The sequence below is a fragment of the Artemia franciscana genome, unplaced genomic scaffold (assembly GCF_032884065.1).
Source record: "Artemia franciscana unplaced genomic scaffold, ASM3288406v1 PGA_scaffold_33, whole genome shotgun sequence".
NCBI lineage: Eukaryota > Metazoa > Arthropoda > Branchiopoda > Anostraca > Artemiidae > Artemia > Artemia franciscana.
This window is the reverse complement of record NW_027062668.1, coordinates 972,156-999,740: the sequence shown is the minus strand read 5'-3', so window position 1 is coordinate 999,740 and position 27,585 is coordinate 972,156. Positions and strand designations below refer to the sequence as shown.

Sequence of the window (27,585 nt, the reverse complement as noted above, 5' to 3'; positions counted from 1 at the left end):
TAGTAGTAGAACTAGTAAATGTTGCACCTGTAGCAGTACTAGTAGTAGTGTGCACATATTGCATTTTAGTCATCTGATCTTCCCCTTTAAGCATTTTTTGAGAGTTCCAACCTAATACACAATGATCTTTCCCTTTAAGTATTCTCCAAAAATTACAACTTAATACCCAAATCAATTTTTGAGATGTGCCCTTTTGACAATCTGCATGTGCATAGTGTGTTTGATTTAGTAAGAACTGTTTCGATTTGATTTAGTATAGTAGTAGGAAAGTTTTGTGGAGCACCTATGCTTTAGAGCCAAATTTTACCACAATCACTACTGTTGCTTCCTCTATTCTAATCTTAATTGGCAGACTTATCTTCCGATTCTTCGAAAACTGTCTTCAACTATGAATAAAACCTGAGCTTGGTTTATCGTACTTTTAAGACCTTTAATGCTCCCACAGTCATTACTAGTGATACTACCAAGGTAAGTGAAGATTTTCACTTGGTCATTTCTTTTTGGCATCAAACATCACCTTTTCATCTTCATTTATTCCTAGCCTGAGCGACTTAGTCTCCTTAACATTAATTTTTGAATCTATCATTGCCCTATGATAAAATTATCAGCATAATATAAGTCCAGAAGATTTTTGGATTAAATGTTCTCCCATTGCCTTTCCTGTGCTCCTTAAAAACATAATCCATCAAAATAATTCATATAAAGAGGGATAGAAAAAAAACCGGCTCAACTCCTGATTTAACACAAGACCAGCTACTAGCCGTATTTTTAAACCGTACTCAATTCGTATTTTAACTGGAGCAGTGTTATTCTCTTAAATAATACTAGTCACTTTCATGTATTTGTCATTTATACCTTACAAGGTGATAAGACCTTGACTAAAGCTCTTCTATCAACAGAACTGAACGCTTGCTCTTACAGTAATTCGTTACTTACAGAGACTAGGCTAATGCCTCTATAATTACCACACTCAGTTGTATCACCTCTCTTATACAGTGATTTAATTAGGGTTTTCTAAGATCACTAGGTACTTGCCCTTTTAAAAAAAATCCTATTCACAATCTTAAGTGATTTATTTCTAACCAAGAGCCGCCATATTTAAAAAAACTCATTGACCACACCATCAGCCCTTTGTGCCTTATAATTTATTAAGCCTTTTAATACAGTCACTGATTCTTCCTCACGAAACAAATCTGCCTTTGCATCTAAGGTATCAAAACCTTTTTTATTTTCCTCTATATCTTTTCCTGCAACTCTATCCCGGTTTAGCATATTCTCAAAATGTCATGTCCATCTATTTATAGCTTTATTCCAATCAGTAAATGTGGTTCCGTTCCTATTCTCCATTGAAATAAGTACGGATTGACTATTCCCTCACAACTTTTTAACATGTCAGGAAAAATATTTTGCTATCTTGCCGTTTAGCTGCATTTTCCAGATCCACGATACCTCCACGGCATTTCACACCTCCTTAGTTCATATTTTAGTGCTTTCTACACTTTCTTCACATTCCTATTATTTTCATATGAAGTATGACTCAGATAATTCTTGTAAAAGCTCTTTCTACTCCCTATTAAACACAAAGCTTTGGTATTAATATTCCGAGCTAAGCTCCTAACTTTCTTCGCTAAGAGACCATCAGCAACTTTGCAAATTATTTTCCTAAGTTTATTTCCTTTATCCTCTACATTGTCAAATTTCAAAATCTTAACTTTAATATTCAACTGTTTGTGGAAGGTTTTTCTCAAATTCTCATCATGGAGTCTACCAATGTCATAACCTCCCAGTAGGTAGTTACCCTTCCAAAATTTCAGCTTTAAATTAATCCTAGACACTACTAGATGGTGATCTTTACTCTTAGCATTAATAACAGGACTCCTGTATGCCCTAGTATCTTATATTGATCATGCCAGTCTTCGGTTTATAATACCATAATGAATAGAATTAGCTGTCTTACCATCACGTGTCTACCATTTTGACCTGTGGGCCATTTTATGACAAAATACTGTATTGGTTATAAGTACATTGTAATACTTACAAAAGTGCTACAAAATTGTTTTCTTTTCCTACACCAAATTTATCTAGGCAATGATATCATCTATCCCTATCTCTACCGACCTGGGCGCTAAAATATCCTAATACAACACCATTTTTCTACCTGGAATCCTGTCTATTGTTCCTGTAACTGTAAGTAAAAGTTCATTTGAGTCACTATTCTCTCCGTCAGTCAGTTTTACAGAGGCACCCACTAGTATAGGTGATACCCTGTACTTTTTAGTCATAAAGTTAGCTATTAGTTTTTTATTGTTAATACCTTCCCAGCCAAAATGAGACTTAGAAGCTTTCTTTTTCATCAAGAGCTCTACTCACTGTCTACGCACCCGTCCCTGCTGCCTGAGTAAACAAACTCTTTGTAACCTAATTTCATGCTTGTTGCCCGTAGGATATGAGATTCTGGAACTTCTAAAAAGTCCAGTTTGAATTGTCTGAATTCGTCTGTCAAAATTTTGATATGGTAGTTATTGTTTAACGTCATAACATTCCAAGTTGCAATTTTCATATTCCTTAAATCATTGAAATTATTTTTGCCTCGGAAAAAGCAATTGTCCCAGATACCAGTGCAGTCGGGCACCAGCATATTTTCTCAAGTCTACACCTAAGTACTCAATTGGGCTAAGAACAAGAAAGCAATAAGTCCCAAGGACCTCCATCATGAAAGGAGGCTTTGGGCAATCTTGGATCTATCTTGATCTAAAGATGGTTTTCATCACTTGGCAATACTTTATATGTTAATAGTGGGCAACTTTTGAAAGATACAACCCTTGCCCCTGGGGCAGGAGTGTATTTTTCAGCTCATAAATTATTGTTAATTTGAATCTTGGAATATTATAAACAAATCAGATATTCCAAAATTTCAATCAGATGCATTTGGGAAAAATACGCAAGGGGTTGGGTACCTCCTCATCACTTTTGACTTTTAAGAATGGCTAAAGAAATTCCAATTTCCAATTGAATGAGTCTCCTCCGAGGTTTATACCACCAAGCCCTCCATAAACACTTTAAATGTTAACTTCGACTGAATTCATTCTGGGAAAAAAGGCATGGGAAAAACATTTCGACTGAATTCATTCTGGGAAAAAATAAGAACTTTCGATTTCTAATCAAACAAGCCCCTCCTCTTAAGTTTATAAAACCACCCCATAAAGACCATTTCCATAAAAACATATATGCCCCCTAGTTTATAATTTACCCCCTAGGCCCATAGTTTACAAAACTTACCCCGGGCTTATGGTTTTTTATTCAACCCCGGAGTTTTTTAAATGATTTTAGGTCTATTTTGAACAAAATTGGTTATCTCAAAAATTTGGTCGGATGCATTTGGGGAAAAAAGGACATTAGGGGCTTTAATTGTCCTCTGATTCCTTTTGACTCTTAAAAAGGGAACAAGAACTTTCAATTTCCAATTTACCCCTGTGAAACTTGGACTAATCTACCAAATGCTCGAAGTTGCCTTGTTACTTTTAACACAAGATCCATAGGATGTATTACTTAGGCCACATAACATTGTAGAATACCCAACACTTAGTTTCTAGAAAGTCTTAAGGTCAAACATATCATTATCGATAGCGTAAAATTACAAGAAATTGGATGGCCAGGACACACCAAGAATATGAAAAGCAGTTCCAGTTCCAAAAATCAGCCACCTCCAAAAGTTACTCTTTGAAGGTTGACCTTATCTGGGAAGACACCTTCTGAAGAAATGGAAAGACAATTTTTTGTTGCTAAATATGACGTACGTTTTCCACCAGAAAGGGAATAGAAATTCATATAAGAGTCACAGCAATAAATAGGTGTATAGAGTTGCCCAATACAACCTTTAAGGACGGATGTGACTTCCTTCAAGTTATTCTTGGATTGACTGGGATAGTTATTCTCTTCCAGTCAAAGGTAGAAATGAGACATCTTATGCTTAAACCTTAAGTGTTTAAAAGAGATGGGCAGAATATTTTGAAATTGTTTTAACCCACGATAGAACTGTAAAAAATCATTTCTAAAGGAATGAAAGATTATTTGTTTCCGTAAAAATAGTTCCAAAACAAAGAGTTTGCTACCAATAAAGAAGTTCCTTTTTCAGTGTAGCCTGTGCCAAAAAAGAAATCAGGGTTTTACAGGGTGTCTAGGAATCTGTGTCATTTTCTCTTCATTTTGACATTTGAATCCAGAATTCGGCAATGCTGCCTTTAACTGGCAATCCTGACTAAAAAAGGCAAGTAATCCAAACTTCGCTATTGCCTGCTAGGCTTTCTAAGGTTGGATTGTGGTGCTATCCCTCTTAGTAGTTTATAGCTTTACCACTGCAGTAATAGCCTGAGATAACACATACTTAATCTTAAGTATTTTTGTTGTCTTAAATAAGCTCTAAATTAAGCTAGGCCTAGTCCTGAATTTTGCAACAAACCTGGACTAACTTTATTCAATGTTGCAGTGAATTTACTTTAAAATCGAACTTCCTTAACTTGTTAATATGTTCGATCTAAACTCAATTTTCAATTACTCATTGTAAATGTCTCCAGTAAAATAACCCATTGGTTGAGGGGCTTTTTGATATCTTAGGAAGTAGCTGAGCTAGGTAAATGAAACTCTTAGAAATAAAACTAAGGCATAAAACATATCTGGTGAGGGTTTTATAAAGCTAATGTATCTACTATTTTCTTATTTTTAGGGCTTAGAAGATTATTTTAGGGGTTAGGGCTACAGCTCTTGGAGTCTAAAAACAGTCTCAGTAAAATTCTAGTTAATTGACTTCTTGCTATCTCAGAAAGGGCTTAGGTTAGGAAAATGAAACTTTCAGGAATGGGTTTACAGGCTAAAGTATGTCCTGGGAAGGTATTTTAAAGTACCCACCTCCACTACTTCTCCCTCTAGAGGGCCCTGAAATTTGCCTACATGACAGTTCTATGCCTACTGAAATTTTTACAAAACAAAATTTTACTTAAATTTTCAGTTACTAGTTACTTTTTCTCTGCCTTCAGTTCTGGAAATGCAATTCCTGTTATTTGGGTAGAATTTTGAGCCATATCAATGTTTTTTATTTATTTAGGAAATGTATTTGCATATCTTTAAAACCTTATAAAATAGAATTAAGCAAAGTTATGAAGCTGAAAACAATTTTGTTGTTCTTCAATTAAGCAGAAGATCTTTTTTGCAAGGTTTCACTTTTTAACACACATATTTTTAAAGGTCAGGGCCCTCTAGAGGGAGAAGGAGTAGAGGTAGTTGCTTCAAAATACCTTCCTGGGACATACTTTTGCCTGTAGACCCATACCTGAAAGTTTCATTATCCTACCCTAAACTCTTTCTGAGGTAGCAAGAAGTCAATTAACTAGAATTTTACCAACAGTCTCATTTTAGCCTTATACAAAAATTCTTTTGCTAGTTTATTTATTTCAAATAATGTTCTTATTCCTTCCACTTGCAATTAACCAAGGTTACAATTAACCAAACTGAAGCAGCTTCAGGGTCAGGTGAACCATACTCAACTATGTTATTGTACCTTAATAAAAAAGTAATCTCCTGGAATATAGTTCTTCATTCATTTCTAGACAGCATGATATTAAATACCCCACTTGTTTCAGACTTTTTTTTATTCTTGAAAAATTACTTCTTGTTCTGTTTACTAACATTGTAATATTATTACAGCTGAAGATCAGGTGTTGTAGAGTCTAAAAAAACAAAATCTACATTTTTGGTACCCTCTACAATTTGGCTACCACACTCTTTATGCATTAATAGGATAACTTCAATGCTAGTTATCACAAAGATTAAGGCTTGAGTTTGTATAAAAAAAATGACACAGAACTGTTATAAATGTTTGAGCATAAAACAGAGATTTAAGGGTGCTTGTCAGTGACTGATTCATACAGCAAAAAAAAAAAATGAATTGGGGATATTTTAAACATTGCAAAAATATCACCCTTCTTTAGCCAACTGAATGAGTAGACAACAAGTCTCAGACAGTGAAACTTAACTTTTCACCTGTGAGAAAAGTCTAGAACCTTTCAAATTTAATTAAATAATAACACATTTCATCAACTGAAAGTAAGGAGCAACATTAAAACTTTTAGGAATTATTGAAAATTTTCTTCAGCACACAAATAGCAGGCCAAACTATAAATTCTTAAAGAAACCCTGAAAATATTTAAACTATTATTTTCTTTTTCCCTGAAGTGACTATGTCAACATTAAACAAACAGATATTAATTAAAAAAACCTTTTCCACTAAATAAGTTTTTCAGAGAAATAAACAGCTCTATTAAACAAAAAATGAGCAAAAATAGAACCAAATAATCTACCAAGCATAAAAATACCACAAATCAGCATCAATAAGCAAATGAAACCCAAAATGAACAGAAATTACAATAGATAACTGAGTCAAACTCAAAACAAGCAGAAATTAACATGAGTAGGGCTCAAAACCAAATGAGTAGAGAGCAAAATCATCCCTGGAAAAACCCCCAGCAGAAAATTTGTATACATGCTTTCCAATGACAAATACTATGCATAACTAAGTGGCAAATCTGATAGAATTTTAATAAGAATGAAAGAATTATTCATGAAAAATAGACTTAAAAAACCTGAAGCAAAGCTTGTTTAGGTAAATAATCACTCTCCTAGGTGACAGAAATATCAACTAAAACAGAATATCAATATGAGAAGTTTATAAGAATTTCTGAAGATTATTCTGAGAAATAAGACAAAGTTGAGGCAAAAATTGTTTCTCATTTTTTCTTGTTAGGCCGGGTACTTTTCAGGCAACCTGTAAAGTAAAGAAACTCTCTCTCTCTTTGTCATCTTGAACTGTGGGACAATTGAATGAAACTTATAAGAATGGATCCAGACAATGATTTATGCCCCAGGTAGATGTCTTCAAGTTCCTAACTTATTTCCCAAAGCCTAGAGATAAACTGGCCCAAACTTCGGGAAAAAAATTTCTTAATTTTTGTACTCTATTTTATCTCAATTTTGAAAGTACAATTACAGTAATTTGAAAAGAATTCTTAGCAATGTTGTGATGCTGTTGTTTCTATTATTAATTAGACAATTTAGAAATCTTTGCAGAGGCTTATTTGTGCCCCTAGCTAAGCCTTTATACTGAAACCTCCCAAGGAGGGGGTTATTTCAAGTTTCTAACTTCACATCCCAAAGCCTGGAAGACAGGTTTATCAAGAACAGAACAAAACAGTTTTTTTTTTAAATTTTGTTCTATTTTATATCTAGATTTTGAAAGTACAGTTATAGTGATTGGAAAAGCATGCTTTTGAATGTTATGATACTATTGTTTCTTTTATTAATTAGACAATTTTCAAAATTCTTTGCAGAGGCTGATTTGAGCTCCCAGCTAAGACTGCATATAGAAGCTCCCTCCTAAGAAAGAGAATATTTTAAATCCCAGGACAAAAATACCATGAATTATTAGTAGTGTATGAATGAAACTTAAAAAGAGAATAGGCAATTCTAACTCAGAACAAACAGAATTTGCTGCAAATATGAATTGCACACATCAAGTCATGTTGTATAGGCATTTTATCCTTTCTGGAAGCTTCATTTGTTTTTTCATTTGTGTTGCTGAAATTATGATTAAAAAAAACACACTGTTTGAAATGTTTTTCGTTTTCAGTAAAACACTAATGACTCTAGCCTTTAGGGGGCTCATAGTACCAGGGACAGTAAAATGACCGAGGACAATTGGTCTAGTGGAAACTTGCACTATTGTGTATATCTTCAAAAATTAGGAAAATTTGATCATTCAGTTTTTAACAAAAATGGAGTTTGGAGCTGTTTTTTCGGTTTTTGGTAGCTTATGAAAATATAGCTTTCCTTTGAAAGAATATTTGTCTTTGTGGATCAACAAACCATTTATGCTGTAATTTCTATATGCTAAAATCATTCCAATATGTAACTAATTAGAGTTTTTTGCCCAGGGGATGGGAATTATAGTTTGATGAGGCTCTGCTTGATTTTATTGTATGGATCAGCATATTGTTATTCACTTGTCTTTATTATTATGTTTTTTTTATTCACTAGGATGATGTACACTGAATGAAGTATCCAAGATAATCACCACAATGCCTTTTCACTGTAAGTCTTTTTTACTTTTTTTTTTCCTAGAAATCTAGATGCAACATTAACTAGAGAGAGAGAGACAAAGAGAGATAGAGAGAGTGTTTTTTTTTTTTTTTTACTTTTTCTATGAAAAAGTAATAAAATACAAATGAATGTGCATTTTCAATTTAATATACATATGCTCATATTTATTCCTTAAAATGTTAATAATACTTGATTTATTAAAGTTATAAAAACTGAAACATTAAAAAGAAAAACAGAATTAGAAAAATTCTGTAAAGTGCAAATTATGTTCTGGCCTTTGGAAAGCATAGGGGTTTTGAACCCTACTCGTGTTAATTTCTGCTTGTTTTGAGTTTGATTCAGTTATTTATTGTAATTTCTGTTCGTTTTGGGTTTCATTTGCTTATTGATGCTGATTTGTGGTATTTTTACGCTTGGTAGATGGTTTGATTTTATTTTTTCTCATAGATAGTTTGATTTTATTTTTGCTCTATTTTGTTTAATAGAGCTGTTTAGTTTTCTCTGAAAAACTTATTTGGTCGAAAAAGTTTTTTTTATTTGTTTTATGTTGACATAGTTTGTTCAGGGAAAAAGAAAATAATAGTTTAAGTCTTTTCATGTTTTCTTTAAGAATTTATAATTTGGCCTGCTATTTGTAGGAACAATTTTTAACACCATACACCCTTATAAAAATCTGGACACAAATAGCAGTGTTTAATTTAGTTTTATACCTCCTCTAGTTGACCTGAAAAACAAAACTTGATACAATTCACAAAAAAATCTATCTATGCTCTTTGACAGCTTGGATACGCTTACACTCTTTTGATTTAGTTGTATTTTAAGATCAGAAGTAGTAATAGAAGTAGCTCCGAAAGTTTGAACATAATACCCTCAGTTGTTCCTGGTATACTGCTGAGACGCCTCACTGGCAATAAGCATACACACAGTACTTTTTTATTCAATCTTAAGGTAACTTAGTTTTTAAACACAATGGGCAAATTGTATAACCATGAGAGGCTGACATACGCAATAGCCCCGGAAATGCGGTTACAAGACCATTCAGCTATGCTGAAGAAAATGGCTATCTTAAATTTTGACTGGAAGTGTTTGGAAAATTGTGAGCTAATGAGTAGGGTTGATTGTCCTCGAATCACTTTTGACTCTTAAAAAGGGTACCAGAACTTCGAATTTCCAATCAAATTAGCTCCTATGAAATATCAGTGATATGACTTGCTATGATAGAGCAGTGCTGTCTATGCTATTGCTTATATGCCCTTTTAATACTTGCATGCGTGTAGTTTTTTTGTTTAATTGAAACTTCACCCAAACGTTTCAACTTAACGTCCTTACTGTCGTTGGTTATAGTAACCATAGAAGTAGTATCAAAAGTGTACACATAGTGTCTTCTGGCTAGTTCAGAATCTGTCAAAACTTACCCTGAAAGGTCTAACTCAATAATGTAAGTTGTTATAGTGATATTGCTTTGTCACCCTATTGACAATCTACATGACCATGTTTCGTTTTTATTTCGTTCAGCATCTGCCTCAATATTCCTTGAAAGCTTCACCTTAATATCCTTAGCCTGTGTAGTAGCAATAGTTGTAGTAGCGGTTGTAGCAGTATGCACATACCAGTTTTTTTTTCAACACCCCCTTCAACATATAATGAAATCTTTAAATTAATACCCCCAACCCGTCCTGAATCATTGCATATACATCCTCTTCACAACCTATGTGGGCATAGTGTGTTTCAATTTATTTCAATACAGTTACAACATTGTCCAACATTTTTGCCTTAATACCCTTCTGTTTATTAGTAGTAGTAGTAGCATCAGTAGTTATAGTAGTAACAGTAGAGTTATTAGAAGTAGTCTTAGCTGTAGTAGCAGCAATAATAATAGTAGTAGTAGTTGTAGTTGTAGGAGAAGAAACACTAGTATTATGATGCAAATTTTGACTTTTGGTTAGTTCAACATCCCCCACAATGAGTGCTGTAAATTTTAATTTGACACACTAAACTGTTCCTAAGATATTGCTGATATGCTCTTTTCACAACCTGCATACAGGTGGCAGGTTGTCATCCATACAATAGAAATTTTCAGAAATATTCTCTGAAAGTTTCACCTTCAGACCCTTAGGTATAGTTGTAATAGTAGTCACAGCAGTAGTATAACTACTCAACCTAATATAATCAGCCATTGCTATGACTATCTTGGATTTGCTCTTTTTATAATCTCTATGTTCGTATACCTCTTGAAATTTTCATCTGGATGCTCTTAACCTTACAATTAGTTGCAATAGAAGTAGTAGTTAGAGCAATAGTAATAGTAGTACTAGAACTAGTAAATGTTGCAGCTGTAGCAGTACTAGTAGCTGTGTGTACGTATTGCGTTTTAGTCATTTGATCTTCCCCTTTAAGCATTTTCTGAGAGTTTCAACCTAATACACAATGATCTTTCCCTTTAAGTATTCTCCAAAAATTACAACTTAATACCCAAATCAATTTTTGAGATGTGCCCTTTTGACAATCTGCATGTGCATAGTGTGTTTTGATTTAGTAAGAACTGTTTTGATTTGATTTAGTGATAGTAGTAGGAACAGTTGTAGCCCTCAGGCTGGCTGTAAGTTATGCCCTGGGGCATATAAAGTTTTTTTTTAGAAAGCGTAGTCATATAAACTCTAGAGGTGGCTCATTGGATTGGTAAGCACAAGCTCTAGTGCTCGTTTTAAAAGTCAAAGGGATCGGAGTGCAGCTACCCCCCCCCCCCCCCGTACACACACACAAGTCATATTGTCCTGCAATGCATCAAATTGAAATTTTGACATAAATATTTTATTTGAAAAAGTCTAAATATAGCATATAAAAGGCTTTTGGGGTTGATAAAAACCACTAAAATCTGGGCGCAAGGGTTGTAATTCTTACTGTAGGGCATTTAAGGGCATTTAACCCCTCTTTTCGCTAAACGCAATTATAAGATAGTGATTTTGTTCAATATAGTCCAAAGAAGATCTAATAATGCCTCTGGGGTTGACGCAACCCCCCAGCACCTTGGGGATAGGGTTATGAGCTATCCCATGGGGGCATATAAGGCTTTTATGGAAAGTGTGGTTGTATAAACTTCAGATGGGGCTCATTTGATTTAAAATTGGAAGTTATTATGCCCTTTTTAAGCAACAACGTGATTAGAGAGCAACCAGCCCCTCCCTCTCCACGTTCATGATTTCCCTAAACACCTCTAATCAAAATTTAGAGATAGCCATTCTGTTCAATGTAATTTAAAAGTCCGAAGATTATGTCTTTGAGGATGACAATCCCCCCCCTGCCCTCAGGGCAAGGGTTGTAAGTTACGCTCTGGGAGCATATTAAGTTTTTATAGAAAGCGTGGTTATATAAACTTCGGAGGGAGTTCATTGGATTAGTAATCATAAGCTCTAGTGCCCTTTTTAAGAGACAAAGTGATCGGAGGGCAGCTATCCCCCCCCCCCTACAAACACACATACACGTCGTATTGTCCCGTATAACAAGACTTTTGAGGTTAAACAAGCCCCCAGAGCCTTGGGGAAAGGATTGTAAGTAATACCCCGGGGCATAGAAGGGATGGTTGTGTAAACTTTAAGGAGGCTCGTTTGGTTGAAAGTTGGAAGTTCTAGTTTCTTCTTAAGAGTCAAAAGTGGTAGTGGGCGGCTGGGCTCCCCCTCCCGACTATCCCTCTTCACCAAACGAATCTGATTAAAATTATGCGATAGTGATTTTGCTCAAAATAGTCCAAAGAACATCTAACAATACCTCTAGGGTTGAAACACCCCCCCTCCTCCAGTGTCCTGGGGATAGGGTTGTAAGTCATGCCTAGGGGGCATACAAGGTTTACATAGAATGTGCGGTCGTCTAAATTTCAGATGAGGCTCATTTGGTTTAAAATTGGAAGTTATAGTGCCCTTTTTAAGAGTCAAAAGTTATCTGAGAGCAACCCTCTCCCCAAGCTCATCACTTTCTCAGAGACATCCAATCAAAATTTGGATATAACAATTTTGTTGATTGTAGTTGAAGGGCCCGGAAATTACGTCTTTGAGAAAGACATCCCCGTCCCACAGTTCTCAGCGCTTAGGGTTGTAAGTTATGCCCCGGGGATATATAAGGTTTTTATTACAAAGTGTGGTCGTATATATTTCGGAGGAGACATATTGAATTGGTAATCTGAATTTCTAGTGTCCTTTTTAAGAGACAAAGTGATCAGAGGGCAGCTATTCCGTCCAACACATCATTTTTTCCCGAAATACATCAAATAAAAAATTTAAGACAATCATTTTATTCAAAGTAGCCCAAAGATCATATAACTAGGCTTTTGAGGTCGGTAAGGGACATAATGAATTGACCAAAAAGGTAGTATTTGTACGCTACTACTGCTACCACTACTATCACAAAAACTACTGTTTCTGTAGCGAATACTACTAAGGCTGAGGATGTTGAGAATATTATATGAAAAACGTCGAGAGGAAAGTTGAACTAAATCAAAACATACTATGTGTATACAGATTGCTGATACAAGTGTACCAGACATATCTTGGAACGGCTTATCATATCAAGAGGAAACTTCAGGGGGATCATGAGTGGGATGTTCAGTTGACCAAAAGGCAAAATGTACCTTTTGCTACTGTTATCAATATTGCTGCTTCTACTGTTATTACTAATAATTGTACACTATTACTGCTACAAAAGCTCCTACTGCTACCACTACTACTATGATGCTAGTAGAATTAAGGCTGCACGTATAAAGGTGAAAATTGAACATAATATTGAGGATAAATTTGAGCTAAATCAAAATACACTATGCGCATGTATTTTGTCAAAAGGGCGTATCTCAAGAATTGATTTGGGTATCAAGTTGAATTTCTCGGAGAATACTTAAAAGGGGAGATCAAATGACAAAAAGGTAATATATGCTTGTCACTACTGATAGTAATACCACTGCTACTGTTCCTTATGCTACTGCTGCTACTAAACTACTCCAAATACTACTTCAATTCCAACAACTTGTAAGGTTTAGAGCATTAAGCTAAAAAGGATGTCAAAACTGCACATAAACAATAGTTTTGGAAGGGCTTTACTTGTCAAGGTGGAACTTCCGGGGCACCGTGAAATCGACGTTCAACTGACCAAAAGGCAATATGCACATGCTACTACCGCCATTAGTACTGCTGCTACTACTACTGCTACTAATGCAACACTAACACTGTAATTACTTTTACTGCCACCGAAACTACTGTGATATTAGTACTATTAAGGCTAAGTCTATGAAGGTAAAATTTCAGAGAATATTGATGGAAAATTCGAACTAAAATAAACTATGTGCATTTAGATTGCAATAATAGCGTATCTTAAGAATCGATTTGTGTATTAATCTGGAACTCTCAGAGAGTGCTTAAAGGGGAAGATCAATTGACTAAAAGGAAATATGTGCGCTTTATTACTAATGCTACTACTACTGCAACATTTTCTAGTTTTACTACTCCGATTACTATTGCTCCAACTAATACTTCTATCGCAACTAATTGTAATGTTAAGAGCATCGAGATGAAAATTTCAAGAAGTATATGAATATACAGATTATCAAAAAAGCAAAGCGACAATATCATAGCAATGGCTAATTGTTAAATTGAGTAATTATACTACTGCTGTGACAACTATTACAACTATATCCAAGCGTATGCAGGTGAAATTTTCAAAGAATATTTATGAAAATTTCTGTTGTAAGAATGACCACCGTCTCTCCGTATGCAAGTTGTCAAAAGGGCATATCAGCAGTATCTTAAGAACAGTTTAGTGTGCGAAGTGAATGCTTAAAACCGTGGTTGTAGGGGATGTTGAACTAACAAAAGACAATATTTGCATCATAATACTACTGCCTCTACTCCTACTACTGCTACTACTACTACTGCTACTGCTACTAAAGCTAAGACTACTACTATTGACTCTACTCCTATTGCTATTACTATAGCTACTGGTGCTACTACTACTACTAATAAACCTAAGGGTATTAAGGCGAAAATGTTGGGCAATATTGTAACTGTATTGAGATAAATCGAAACACACTATGCCCACATAGGTTGTCAAGAGGACGTATCAGCAATGCTTCAGGACTGTTTGATGGTATTAAGTTAAAGATTTCATCGTTTGTTGAAGGGGGTGTTGAAAAAAAGGTGCTATGTGCATACATTTGCTTTAGTTCTTAGTGCTATGTGCTTTCTTTCTTTGGAGTATTCTGAGCAAAAGTGCCATATCATAATTTTAATTATGATATTCGTTTGATGAAGAGGGGCAGTCGTGGGGGGTAGCTACCCTCCATCACTTTTTTTTAAAAGGGAACTAGAACTTCTAATTTATAAGTAAATGAGACTCCTCTAATGTTTATACATCCATCCCTTCCATAGAAACCTTACATACACCCTGGGCATAACTTACAACCCTTGCCCCTTGGTTAGGTTTTTTTTTTCAATCCCAAAAGCCTTGTTAGATGATATTTAGACTATTTTGAATAGAATGGTTATATCAAAATTTCTATTAGATGCATTTTGGGACAAGATGACTTGTTTGTGTGTGTGTGTGTGGAGGGGGTAGCTGGCCTCCGTTCACTTTGACTCTTAAAAGGAGCAGTAGAGCTGTTGATTACCAATATGATGAACCTCCTCCAAAGTTTATATGACCACACTTTCTATAAAAAAAAACCTTATATGCCCCCAGGGCATAACTTAAAACACTTGCTCTAAGAGCTGGGGGACTTATTATCCTCGAAAACATAAGTTGTAGACCTTTCAAACACATTGAACAAAATGACTATCTTACAATTTTTATTGGAATTGTTGGGGAAATGAAGGGCGTGGGGGGGTCATTTGCCCTCCGATCACTTTCAACTAATAAACAGAGCACTAGTCCTCTCAATTCCCAATCGAATGAGCCCTTTTTGAAGTTTCCACGACAACGCTTTCTGTAAAAAAAAAAAAACATTATGTGGATCCAAGGAATAACTTACAACCCTTGCCCTGAGAGCTATAGGGGAGTGTCATCCTCAAATACATACTTTCTGGACCTTTCAACTACGTTGAACAAAATGTCTATCTAAAATTTTGATGGAATGTTTTTGGGAAAATGATGGGCGTGAGAGGTGGGTTAGTTGCCCTTCAATCATTTTTGACTGTCAAAAAGGCACTAGCCCCTTCGATTTCCAATCGAATGAGCCCTTTTTGAAGTTTCTACGACAGCTTCGATACGAAGTGCCCTGGTCTAAACAAAAACAAAAAATAAATAATACATTGTTCCAACATCCTTCTTTACTTAGGCAGCCCTATTGCGCTGCCTATGATTTAAAAGAATCAAGTTTGTTATTATTATTTAAGAATTAGCGACGCTTCTTGACTACTAAGGTCTCTGCGTCGGCCCTGCAGTGCATTCCTGCAGCGTGATTCGATCTCTGGGTCCCGTATTACCAAGCTAAGATCAAACCCACTGCGCCACCACAGGACAGAATCAAGTTTTTTTCAATCTTTCCGAAGGAAATAAAATATTAGAATAGGGGTAACAATAGATATATAGATAGAAAAAAATTGGAAAGAGTCTAGCCACGGAATACTTCTATTTATGGTCATTACTTATTCTAAAAATATACGTTCGTTTTATATTTTATGTAATTTTTGATATATTGGGGAAAGTGTGTGTGTGTGGGGGGGGGGGGGTCTTTAACACTGCTCAGGACATCATAATTTCGCTCTTTCGTGTTTTTTTTTGTTTTATTTTTCCTTGGAGGAGACCTGCTTTGTATTTGTCTTCCTCCGCCTGGTTTCCGCGCAAATTGTTTGTCAATACTCTTTCTAGTTTCCAATTCTAAGATCTTTTCTATCAGTCCTTATGTGGGGTGAAACTAAGTCAGAAATAGAAAGGTGTAAGATGTAAAATGTTTTCTTGCATCGAGAGTACCTTTGGTCAGTTTCATTTATTAATGTCTTAAAAACTTTGGACAGGGTTGCCACTGGTTCAAGACAAAAAAAAAGATCAGCTTGATCAGGGGAAGTTCCTAATTCTGAATATTTTATAGCTGCACCTTCATTCAGTTTCTTATGATAGTAGTAGTAGATGCGACATGATAAATAGCGGTCAACGGTCCATAGTAATCGAAAATTTCAAGGTGCGATTTGTAAAAAAACTGTCTAGTGAGAAACATTTTTTACTGTCTAGTAAGACGGATACAGAAATAATTACTATTCCTCAGATTCGAAGGATTTGTAATTATTTAAGTTTTTGGGAAGTTTTGAAAGAGTCTAAGGCCCTTCGAAAATGATGTCTAACGGAAATAAAAAGCATACCATTAGAACCATGTATATGTTTGGATGAACGTATGATGAAAGTGAGGGTGCTAAAGCTTCCCTGTTGTTGTGGAAACGATAGTTTATTTTGCGAAAATTATGCTTCATTTTGGAAAGCCAATACTCTAAATGAGCTCTATTTCTCGAAGCATTGTTCTGCATAAGTAAAGCTTTGTTCTAAAAAGTGGGGTTTGAGGGGTGGTAGCTCTCCTCATCTTTAGAGAAATCCTTCTTATGTTATTAAAATAAACAGGAATAAAAAAATACGCATGTTTTTCAAATGAAAATAAAGAGCGACATTAAGATTTAAAACAAACAGAAATTATCCCAAATACAAAGGGGGATAGTTCCCTTCCCCGTGGCGAACAATTGACATTGGATATTTGTGATACGTTCTGAGACCATACTGACTATACATGACGTATGAAAACAAAGAAAGGAAATAATAAATGAAAAGAGAAAAAAGAAATAGGTGAAAAACGAGGATTTTATCAGCCAGTAGCAAAATATGAAAAACAAGCAAATATTTCGACAAGGACCTCCGCCAAGTCGTCCCCAGTGCTCAAAAAAAAAGAAAGAGGAAAAAGAAAGAAACGAAGCAGAAACAACAGCAAAATCTAACCTTTTTAAGTGAACTGCACGAGAGGAAAAAAGACACTGAATCAAACAGCAAAAACCAACTTGAAATCAATGAAAGAGAATTTACCAATTAGATTGAATAAGTATCCTTTGCCTTGCAACAGATTTCGCCTGTCTGCAATTTCGGTTTTCATTAGGTATGCGGACAGGTTGTCTTAAATTAGACTGGGCGAAAATATTCATAGAGTCTTTTAATATTAAATTAATATAAATTGGGCTTTATGAAATATCTCCCGTGTCTCTATTTATAGCCAAATTTCTATTTATATGTTTTTTTTTATCTTAATTGCCTCTTTAAAAGATTGCGGTAGGCCATTTACGGTAGATATTAAAGTTGCCTCTTCAAAAAGAAATAATAATGACTAATAATGACGCTTGTACGTCTTTGCAACAAGTTCTCTTTACATTTTATGTTTCGAGAAAAATTTTTCCTTCAGTTCAAGGGCCTACCCATGGGCACTGTTTTGTCTTCTTTTTTTGGCAAATTTTTACATGGATTTCATAGAACAGTCTGCTTTGAATAGTTTACCCTTAAATCACTGTCTCTGGTTTCGTTTCGTTGATGATATTCTTGCTGTTTGGGTACATGGTCAGGAATCTCTAAAAGATTTTTCGGCATATTTGAATTCTTTTGATTCGAATCTTCAATTTACAATTAAACTGGAAGATTCAGGAGAGCTCACTTTCATGGATGTTTTAATTATAAAAAATATTCCTAGCCTTGATTTTCTATATATAGAAAGGCGACCCATAATGATCGGTATCTACATTTCTCGTCAAATCACCCTCCTTGTGTATTAAGAGGGGTAGTAATTTCTTTAGTCGACAGGGTTCTAAAAATAATATTCACGTAATCATGTAAAATTCGAGTTAGATTATGTTATAGATATTCTATTCTGCAATGGCTACCCAATCAACCTCATTGAAAATTAATAGATAGACGATTAAGAAAGATAAAACAGGAAAATAGGGAGCCCGTCCCCCTTGATTCCGTTACACTGGCAATTGAGAAAAAAAACTTTCACTACAATACCATACGTCTTGAAACTCAGCGACAAACTTGGAAAATTTAGAAAAAAACATAATCTTTCTGTTTCTTTCAAAACTGAACATAAAGTTGAACATTTTTTGAACTCGGGAAAGGATAAAACGGACCCTACACTAGGTAGTGGTGTCTACAGAGTCTCGTGTTCACGTGGAAAATATTACATTGGAAGGACCCATCAACAACTAGGGGAACGATTGCAAGAACACAAAATTTCAATAGATAAGTCCCTGAGATTGGAAAATAAAAATGACAACTTTGATTTAGCTCTGGTCCAGCATATATACGAAAATCCTGACCATTTAGTTCTTTTTGAAGAGGCAACTTTGATATCTACAGTAAATGGCCTACCGCAATCTTTCAAAGAAGTAATTGAGATAAAAAAAAAACACATACATAGAAATTTGGCTATAAATAGAGACACGGGAGATATTTCAGTAAGCCCAATTTATAATAATTTAATATTAAAAGACTATGAATATTTTCGCCCAGTCTAATTTAAGACAACCTGTCCACATATCTAATGAAAACCGAAATTGTAGACAGGCGAAATCTGTTGCAAGGCAAAGGATACTTATTCAATCTAATTGGTAACTTCTCTTTCATTGATTTCAAGTTGGTTTTTGCTGTTTGATTCAGTGTCTTTTTTCCTCTCGTGCAGTTCACTTAAAAAGGTTAGATTTTGCTGTTGTTTCTTCTTTGTTTCTTTTTTTCTTTTTCTTTTTTTTAGCACTGAGGACGACTTGGCGGAGGTCCTTGTCGAAATATTTGCTTGTTTTTCATATTTTGCTACTGGCTGATAAAATCCTCGTTTTTTGCCTATTTGTTTTTTCTCTTTTCATTTATTGTTTCCTTTTTTTGTTTTCATATTTGTGATGCTTGATTTGTTTTTTTTCTTTTTCGTCTTTTTTTTCTTTTTCGACTAAGTAAATATTTATACAAATAGGGGGTCTCTCCTTTTTATTTCTCCACTATTTACACTAAAATTTCACTTATCGTCCCTAATACCCTAGACGATTTATCGAAAACAAGGGGGTTTGTAATCGGGGAACAAGTACTGTTTATAATGCCTTAAGAATGGAAATGTTTATTGATTTGCATTTGCTTGAAACAATAAAATTTACAGTTCGAATGTTTTATAAGACAATCGATAAATAAAACGGTTTCAATTACCATTTACTGCATTTGTTGCTCTCATGAATGCTTTTGAGCCGAGCGGTTAGCACGCTAGACTTAAATTCTTTGTCCGTGAGAACAGGGGTTTGAGCTCTAGTATCGCGAGTTATTTGGTTTGAAATGGAGGTCAGTCTCGTGACTGTTAGCTTAGCCAGAGTCGACCCAACTCTAAATAGGATCTGCCTGGGGGTAGTAAACAGGGGTAGTAACTTCTGGGGTAGTAAACAGGAAGAGTGCGCGAAAGCAGAGGATGGATGGCCCCCAGTCCCCCTCTATTCCACTTCCTGGTTGAAGGGCCATGGAACAAAGATCAGCACCGCCAGTAGGTACTGTAAAGTTCAATGTCATACTTTTTCATATAAATACTTATAGTAACGTGCTACGAAAATATATGGTACCAAAGCGCTACCGATTTGTGCAAACGAAAAAAGTATATAGGCTAACTTGATTTTTCATTTGGCCTCTTATCGCAGGGACGGGGTATTTCACAATCTAAGATATTCAGGGAAAACAGATTTCTAAAGAATTTGATAAAAATGACAGATGTTTTGCTGGCCATCTCCTTGAAAAAATGACCTATCGACTAATTGGATGGATAAAAAACTATCAAAAGATACCAACTACCAAAATATAGAATAGAAGAGGTGTAAAAAGGAATATAAAAAAAAGGAATCCAAAACCCAGCAGTGTATTCTTAGTGACAGGGTAGGTCAGGTCTAAATTCCCAAAAGTTTAATTACCCGGATAAAACTAAATAATGCAACACCTGATAAAACTAAAACATTATTTTTGTTAAGGATATCAACACAAAGGATAGCTATTGATATAATGTTGGAATATAAAATAAAGTGTAAATGATATTGTTTAATAGGGATTTTCATATAGATAAGTGTATGATGTTTCAAAACGAAAAGCTTGAATGAAGAAGTTTCTATAATTTTTGAAAACAGTGTTGAATGAGGACAGGAATGAACAGTGTTGAACAGTGCTGAATTTAGATTGGGAATCTTGGTGCAAGGTTACCAAACCACCCAATAATTGTAAGAATCTTGGTGCAAGGCTACCAAACCACCCAATAATTGTAAGAATCTTGATGCAAGGTTACCAAACCACCCAATAATTGTAAGAATCTTGGTGCAAGGTTACCAAATCACCCAATAATTGTAAGAATATTGGTGCAAGGTTACCAAACCACCCAATAATTGTAAGAATCTTGGTTCAAGGTTACCAAACCACCCAATAATTGTAAACCTATGAACAGTGGCTAATATAGTTAAACTATCAGAGGCAACGCTCTAGCGTTACCTATAGTAAATGTACTGTGGCTTAGATTCATTATTTCCACCTCCCCAAACAACTTCTATGGGTAGGGTGGTCTTAGAAACTTGGGAGGGGGCTCATACGATTGTAAATTGAAAGTTCTAGTAAGATTATTAAGGGTACAAGTCATCTGAGAAAAACTGCCCCCTACCTTGATTTATTTTGCTACGCAGCCTCCCTAGCTCCCCCACAACTTGGGATTAATATTATCTGATAGCCACTTGTTTCAAGTATTTGAAATTTTCTATAAACATGCTTGGGAGGAGGGAAATGACATGACCCACACAATGCCTGCTCTTCTTATGCTTTATTATCGGTCTTCACATTTCTTTGAAAAACTTTCTTCGACCAAAGTTTTTTAAACTAATAAAGATATAACACAAAACAAAATATCTTTCCTGAAATAATACCGGGTATTCCAAGAGAAATACAATTTAAGGCAAAATAGCGAGAAAATTTCCATATGCGCGTCCTCAATGAGAAAAAAATTAATCGATTAACCATATATAACTATCATATAACTTGCGCAAGAATACGGTGAGGATGTTAATTGTAATTCTTAAGCGCGTTAGTTGTTACTACGAAAAGGTTTCTTTCTATAATGTCATGTAGTTCAATAGTGTTCTATTGACGTGAGTTATCTAATCTTTATTCTAGTGTTTGTTTTTGTCATTTTTCTATTGAATGTTTATTATCTGATCTCAAATAAGAGGTTTGTGACGAAAAATTTAATAAAATGGGTTGTTTCACAAAGTTTATTTCGCCAGATTGTTATCGTTGCTGTGCCGCATTTCGACCAAGGTATAAACGCCTAGTGGACAATATTTACCCAGTAAATCCAGAGGTATGTTTTAATTTTAATTTTTATCTAGATGTATTTTATGGCTTGGCCACATTTTGGCCAAGCGGTTCTCACACTACACACGCAATTTTCTATGCCGTGTGGTTAAGCTATGTTGCGTCAAACGTAACCTTTCACACCTAACAAGTCATTCGCATCAGATTAACGCAAAAATTCACAAAATCTTCACTACAGTGTTCGGACTCGCCTATAAATTCCAATAAATTCCTATATTTTAATGAACTCTATAAAATGCCTTTATTTTGGCTAAAATCCTATTATTCCTATATTTATCGGCTGAAGAGCACTAAGAACATTGCTCATGATTTGCAATTTTCTGTCTTTTGGTGTAAATTGATAATTAATTAAAACTGTTAAGCTTTTTGAACTTAACTAATGCTTTGTGTTGGGCTTAGTAAGCTGCTTCTGCCTGGGCTATGCTGTTGTGTTGACTTAGTAGCCTATGTCTTGTTTTTTGTCATGTTGGGCCTGTCCGAAATGAGCAAAAATCAGTATATAGGCTAGCAGTCTCTGCTTAATGAGACTGGAGTTCTTGCGACTTATGTGTTTCCTGGCTGAACGCTGGCTGGCTGATGTGAATACGGCCCAGTTATTCAAATGGGCTATTCTAAGATAGTTGCTAATCGGGGGAAGTATAATAGACGTGCACTGGGTAGGCTATATGCTACATTCTGTGATCAATCTGTCCTTTATCTTCTGGTCTTTATCCCCTTCTAAAGAAAAATGATGTTAATCAGATTCGGACTTTTTATTTCAGACTAGCTGTTGGGGGGGGGGGGGGGCGCTTCGCGCCCCCCAAGCCCCCCCGCGCGCGTAAGTCGTTACGCGCCATATTAGTTACGCGCCATTGTAGTTGTGTCCCTGTGTCCCACCTGTGAATAGAGATAGATATAAATATATGTTTTTAACTACGTAAAACATGCGAATATACAACATTCTTCGCTGTCCCATTGTCTGTGCATATAAATAGATTGTCAGGTTTACTGACTCTTGAACATTAACGTCCATGGGAAAAACAATCCGTATTCAGATCTATACCTCATTATTCTAATGATGTGTCCCTGTGTCCCGGTCGTCATTTATATTCCCTGTGTCCCGGTCGTCATTTGTGTCCCGGTGTCCCAGTTTGTAATTTCTCTTTGAGTGTCCCGGTCGTCATTTATATTCCCTGTGTCCCGGTGTCCCGGTCGTCATTTGTGTCCCGGTCTGTAATTTCTATTCGAACAATCCCTGTGTCCCGGTCGTTATTTAGATATCCCGCCTGTGTCCCCGGCGTCCCCGTTGTAGTTTTGTCCTTGTGTCCCAGTCGTCATTTATATTCCCTGTGTCCCGGTCGTGATTTGTGTCCGGGTGTCCCAGTCTGTAATTTCTCTTTGAGGTTCCCGGTCGTTATTTATATTCCCTCTGTCTCGGTCGTCATTTGTGTCCCGGTCTGTAATTTCTCTTTGAGTGTTTTTTCTTTTTAGTTTTTTTTTAGTTTTTTACCTTTTTTCTTTTTTCAGTTTTCTTTTTCTTCTTTATTTTTCAGCATCACTATGAAGTACATATCGCCGAACCTTTGTTTTTTTAGCTTAAATCTGGTAGGCATTGATGACCTTATCCAAGTCAAAATCCCAAACCCAATCATCATCGCTATCATTTTCAGTTTTGATATGTTTTGACTCTCGCTGTCCAGGTGGATTTTCATCTAACTGCGCGGTTTTGCGTTCTTTAGCCGCAAGCCTGTTTTCTTGCTGTTCTTGTGATTCCTCGGCACGCTTTCTTTTCTTACTTTCTCTATCAGCAGCAAGTTTTTTGGCATAGACTCTTTGAGCAGCTTCCTTGGCTGTTGCCATTGTAGGTTCTTCAGTCATTTTACAATTAAACATTTTTCCATGAACGAATGTCTTAAATACCTTTAATGACGTCATCGTCATAACAAACATGACGACAACTAACTTCATGACGTCAGTCGACACACAAACATGACATGACACAAACACGACACACAAAAATAGAAAAATGAAGTATTTTAACTTACGAACGGTTGATCAGATCTTAATGAAATTTGATGTTTGGAAGGATATTGTGTCTCAGAGCTGTTATTTTAAGTCCCGACTGGATCTGGTGACATTGGGGGAGTTTGGAGGGGGAAACCTAAAATCTTGGAAAACACTTAGAGTGGAGGGATTGGGCTGAAACTTGGTTGGAAAAATAAGCACAAGTCCTAGATACATGATTGACATAACCAGAACGGATCCGCTCTCTTTGGGATAGTTGGGAGGGGGGGGGGGGTTGATTCTGAAAAATTAGAAAAAATGAGGTATTTTTAACTTACGAACGGGTGATCGGATCTCAATGAAATTTGATATTTAGAAGGATATCGTGTCTTAAAGCTCTTATTTTAAATCCCGACCGGATCTGGTGACATTGGGGGGAGTTTGGGGTGACCTAAAATCATGGAAAACGCTTAAGATTGGAGGGATTGGGCTGAAACCTGGTGGGAAAAATAAGCACAAGTCATAGATACATGATTGACATAACCAGAACGGAACTGCTCTCTTTTGGGGTAGTTTGGGGGGGGGGGTGATTCTGAAAATTAGAAAAAAATGAGGTATTTTTAACTTACGAATGGGTGATCGGATCTCGATGAAATTTGATATTTAGAAGGATATCGGGTCTCAAAGCTCTTATTTTAAATCCCGACCGGATCTGGTGACATTGTGGGGGAATTTGGGGGGACCTAAAATCATGGAAAACGCTTAGATTGGAAGGATCAGGATGAAACTTGGTAATTTATGTGACCAGGCATCCCACGCCATATACCACAGATCTAATCCCAAGGACTTCCGAATCCTATATTTGGGCCTGGGAAATCCTAAAAAAATAGGACAGAGCCTATAATTCGAAACGAACCGACCTGTCCGAACCCTGTCATTATCATTGTCTAAAGTCGTTACATTCATCATAATCAAACTGTGCAAAAATTAAAAATATAGAATGGGTATGGAAATTCAAGCTGTAATGAAGGGTAAAAGGCATTCAAGGACAAGTATATTAATTTATTTAAAAAATGCATTAAATTGGTTAAATTTATTAAAAAATTTATAAAAAAAATTTATAAAAAATTTTATAAATTTTTATAAAAAATTTTTATTATATAAAATTTTTATAAATTTTTATAAAAAATTTATTAAAAAATGCATGAATTGGTCATTCAGGAATTCTATTTTATTGCTACAATGTTGACTTTCTCATAACAGGAAATAAATTTACGTATATAATTGTCTATGTAGAACTCAAGTGTACTTGTAACTACCTGCGTTAAGGACGAAATTTGCCCCGTTATATCTCATATCATTGCGTAAAATATGAAGTTATCTTACATGAAAGGTTCCGTGGCATAATTTGGAGGCACCATGGGGATTAACACCAAAATCTCGCACAACTGCAGCGCCGACAATGTATTTCATCTCTAATTTGTTAAGTTGAATCACAGAGAACTGGTGGATGTTGTTGATTGGGGGAGGGTGAGCGATATCACTCACTCTTAACTGCGCGTGACCTTTTTCGTTATTAACACTTTATAATTTCTTGAGAGGGTTTGACAGTCGTACAGAGAGGATGCACCATATTCATCAGAGTTTTCTTCTTTCTTTTCGATAATCACCAAAACGGTTGAATCTATTGGATGTGTTATTCCCACTCAAAACACATTTTCATTTATCATTATCCATAAGAAATCGAAAAGAATACGTCAATATCTATGAAATTAAATACAGTAAGATAAATTGCTCTGTCACATCTTTCATAATTTTTTTCTCTTCTTCTTTCATTGCTTTTCGTGTTTGTTATTTTTCCTGTTTTTTTTTTTTTTTTTTTTTTTTTTTTGTATGAATATAAACATATTGCATCACTGTCACAGCTCAGAGAACTGGTTACTGGCTTACTAGTAACTGATTCTATTTTAAAATTTCAAATTTGAGAATCAATAAGGTTTAAAAAAGATGGGGTTATGTGTCTCTCCATAAATTACAGAAATGAAGGAAAAATTTGATTTGCTATCGAAATGACCTACATCACAGACGCGAACCAATGAAATTAAAGTGCATGTTTTCTTATGGTACTATAGGTAAAAACCTCTCTTTTTCTTTTGGCTGAATTATGTACAAGTTTCAAGCGTGAACAGGACATTAACCGTTCCTGGTGCGTAGGTAATTAGCATTAAATTTGAAGTAAATACGAATAAAATTGCAATTTCTACCTGGAACACTTGTTGTATTAGTCGACAATATTGGGGAGAAATGAGTGTTCACAGGCTTTTCACACCAAAAGGCTGTTCACAGGCTTTAAACATATTGCATCACTGTCACAGCTCAGAGAACTGGTTACTGGCTTACTAGTAACTGATTCTATTTTAAAATTTCAAATTTGAGAATCAATAAGGTTTAAAAAAGATGGGGTTATGTGTCTCTCCATAAATTACAGAAATGAAGGAAAAATTTGATTTGCTATCGAAATGACCTACATCACAGACGCGAACCAATGAAATTAAAGTGCACGTTTTCTTATGGTACTATAGGTAAAAACCTCTCTTTTTCTTTTGGCTGAATTATGTACAAGTTTCAAGCGTGAACAGGACATTAACCGTTCCTGGTGCGTAGGTAATTAGCATTAAATTTCAAGTACATACGAATTAAATTGCAATTTCTAACTGGAACACTTGTTGTATTAGTCGACAATATTGGGGAGAAATGAGTGTTCACAGGCTTTTCAGACCAAATTTTTGCCATTTCAATTTTCTGCTTCTGTTGTAGAATGTGACTTCAAACTGAAGAAATTTTAGAGGGATAAAATGTAGGTTTTTTATTAATCAAAAGATGTGGCTCGGACGTAGGTGTCATTTGGACATCAGTTTGTAACCAAAGAGCAAAGTTATTTTACTGCTTGAAAACTCATTCCGAGAAAAAATTAAATTACTTTTTAATTTGATTATGAAATTTAATTTTAATTCAATTTAATTTCGCATTCATATTTCATTATTCAATTTCATACAATTTATTCTGATTCAATTTTAAAGCACTTTTTGATTCTTTTCATAGCCGAGTTAATGAAATGCACCAATCTATCTTTTTTTTCGAAGTAAATGTTGTTGAAAGCAAAGAGATGGAATAACTTTACTCTCATGAAAAGTACTGATGTATTGATTTAGGTACTTACGTGTTATAGTGACCACACTCAAGAAGTGAAGTTAGATAATCCTAATGAAATATACCAAAATATGTTGAAAATCCAGAACTTTAATAACAAAATCATGGAAATTACGACAGAGAGTTATGGAAAGCAGACCTCCCAGAACACATATTAAATACCTAACCCAGCGTAACCAACTCTTTATATTAAATATTTGTCTTAAAATAAACCTGCATAGTAGTTTTTTACCGTTTATCTCTCTGAGACTGAGCTAATTATCTCCGAATGCAGACAGAGAAACCGGTTTTACTCAGATCAACAGCAACCATGTGGTCGATATAACACGTAAGTACCAAGATGCATTAGAACGCCTGTAAATTTTGTGTTTTCTAGAAATGTGGGCAAAGATATTAAAAACTCAACCAATCAAGGCTCTGTTGGCTGATGGTATATACCATTAAAGTTTGTATTGATTAGCGGATTTTCTCAGTCTTGCTGTCCATTTTTCTGGAAAACGTTGATTCTAATGTTTATGTTGATTTCAAATACGTAAGGTTCATTAAGTTTGATATTACACATCAAATGTTACGAACCTGAGAAAATTTACCCAATTTTGAAAAATGGGAGAAACATCCCCAGAATCTCAAGAGATTTGATGAAAATTGCACTGTCTGATTCACCATATCAGATAACCCTTTCGGAGAGTTTTAAAGCTCTTATATATAAACACATTAGGTTTTGCTTTTTTTTTGTCCGAAGAAGGATCGCGGAAATAAATAAATGTTTATTTATTTTTCCCCTGGGGTGATCGTATCGAATCAGCGATCCTAGAAGATCAGGAGCGGGCTCATTTCATCAGAAATAAAAAGTTCTAGTGCCCTTTTTAAGTA

The 27,585-nt window shown here is 35.2% G+C and overlaps 1 protein-coding gene across 1 annotated transcript in view; it reads left to right on the top strand.

Moving 5' to 3' along the window:
- Positions 1–4,263: 4,263 nt before the first annotated feature.
- Positions 4,264–27,585, top strand: part of LOC136041701 (protein EFR3 homolog cmp44E-like) — a gene marked incomplete at its 3' end in the record, with an annotated part of 95,514 nt that continues 72,192 nt past the window's right edge. Inside the window, 3 exon segments of the mRNA XM_065726430.1 lie at positions 4,264–4,310; positions 8,086–8,139; positions 21,429–21,505. Coding sequence (XP_065582502.1) covers positions 8,127–8,139; positions 21,429–21,505 — 90 coding nt within the window.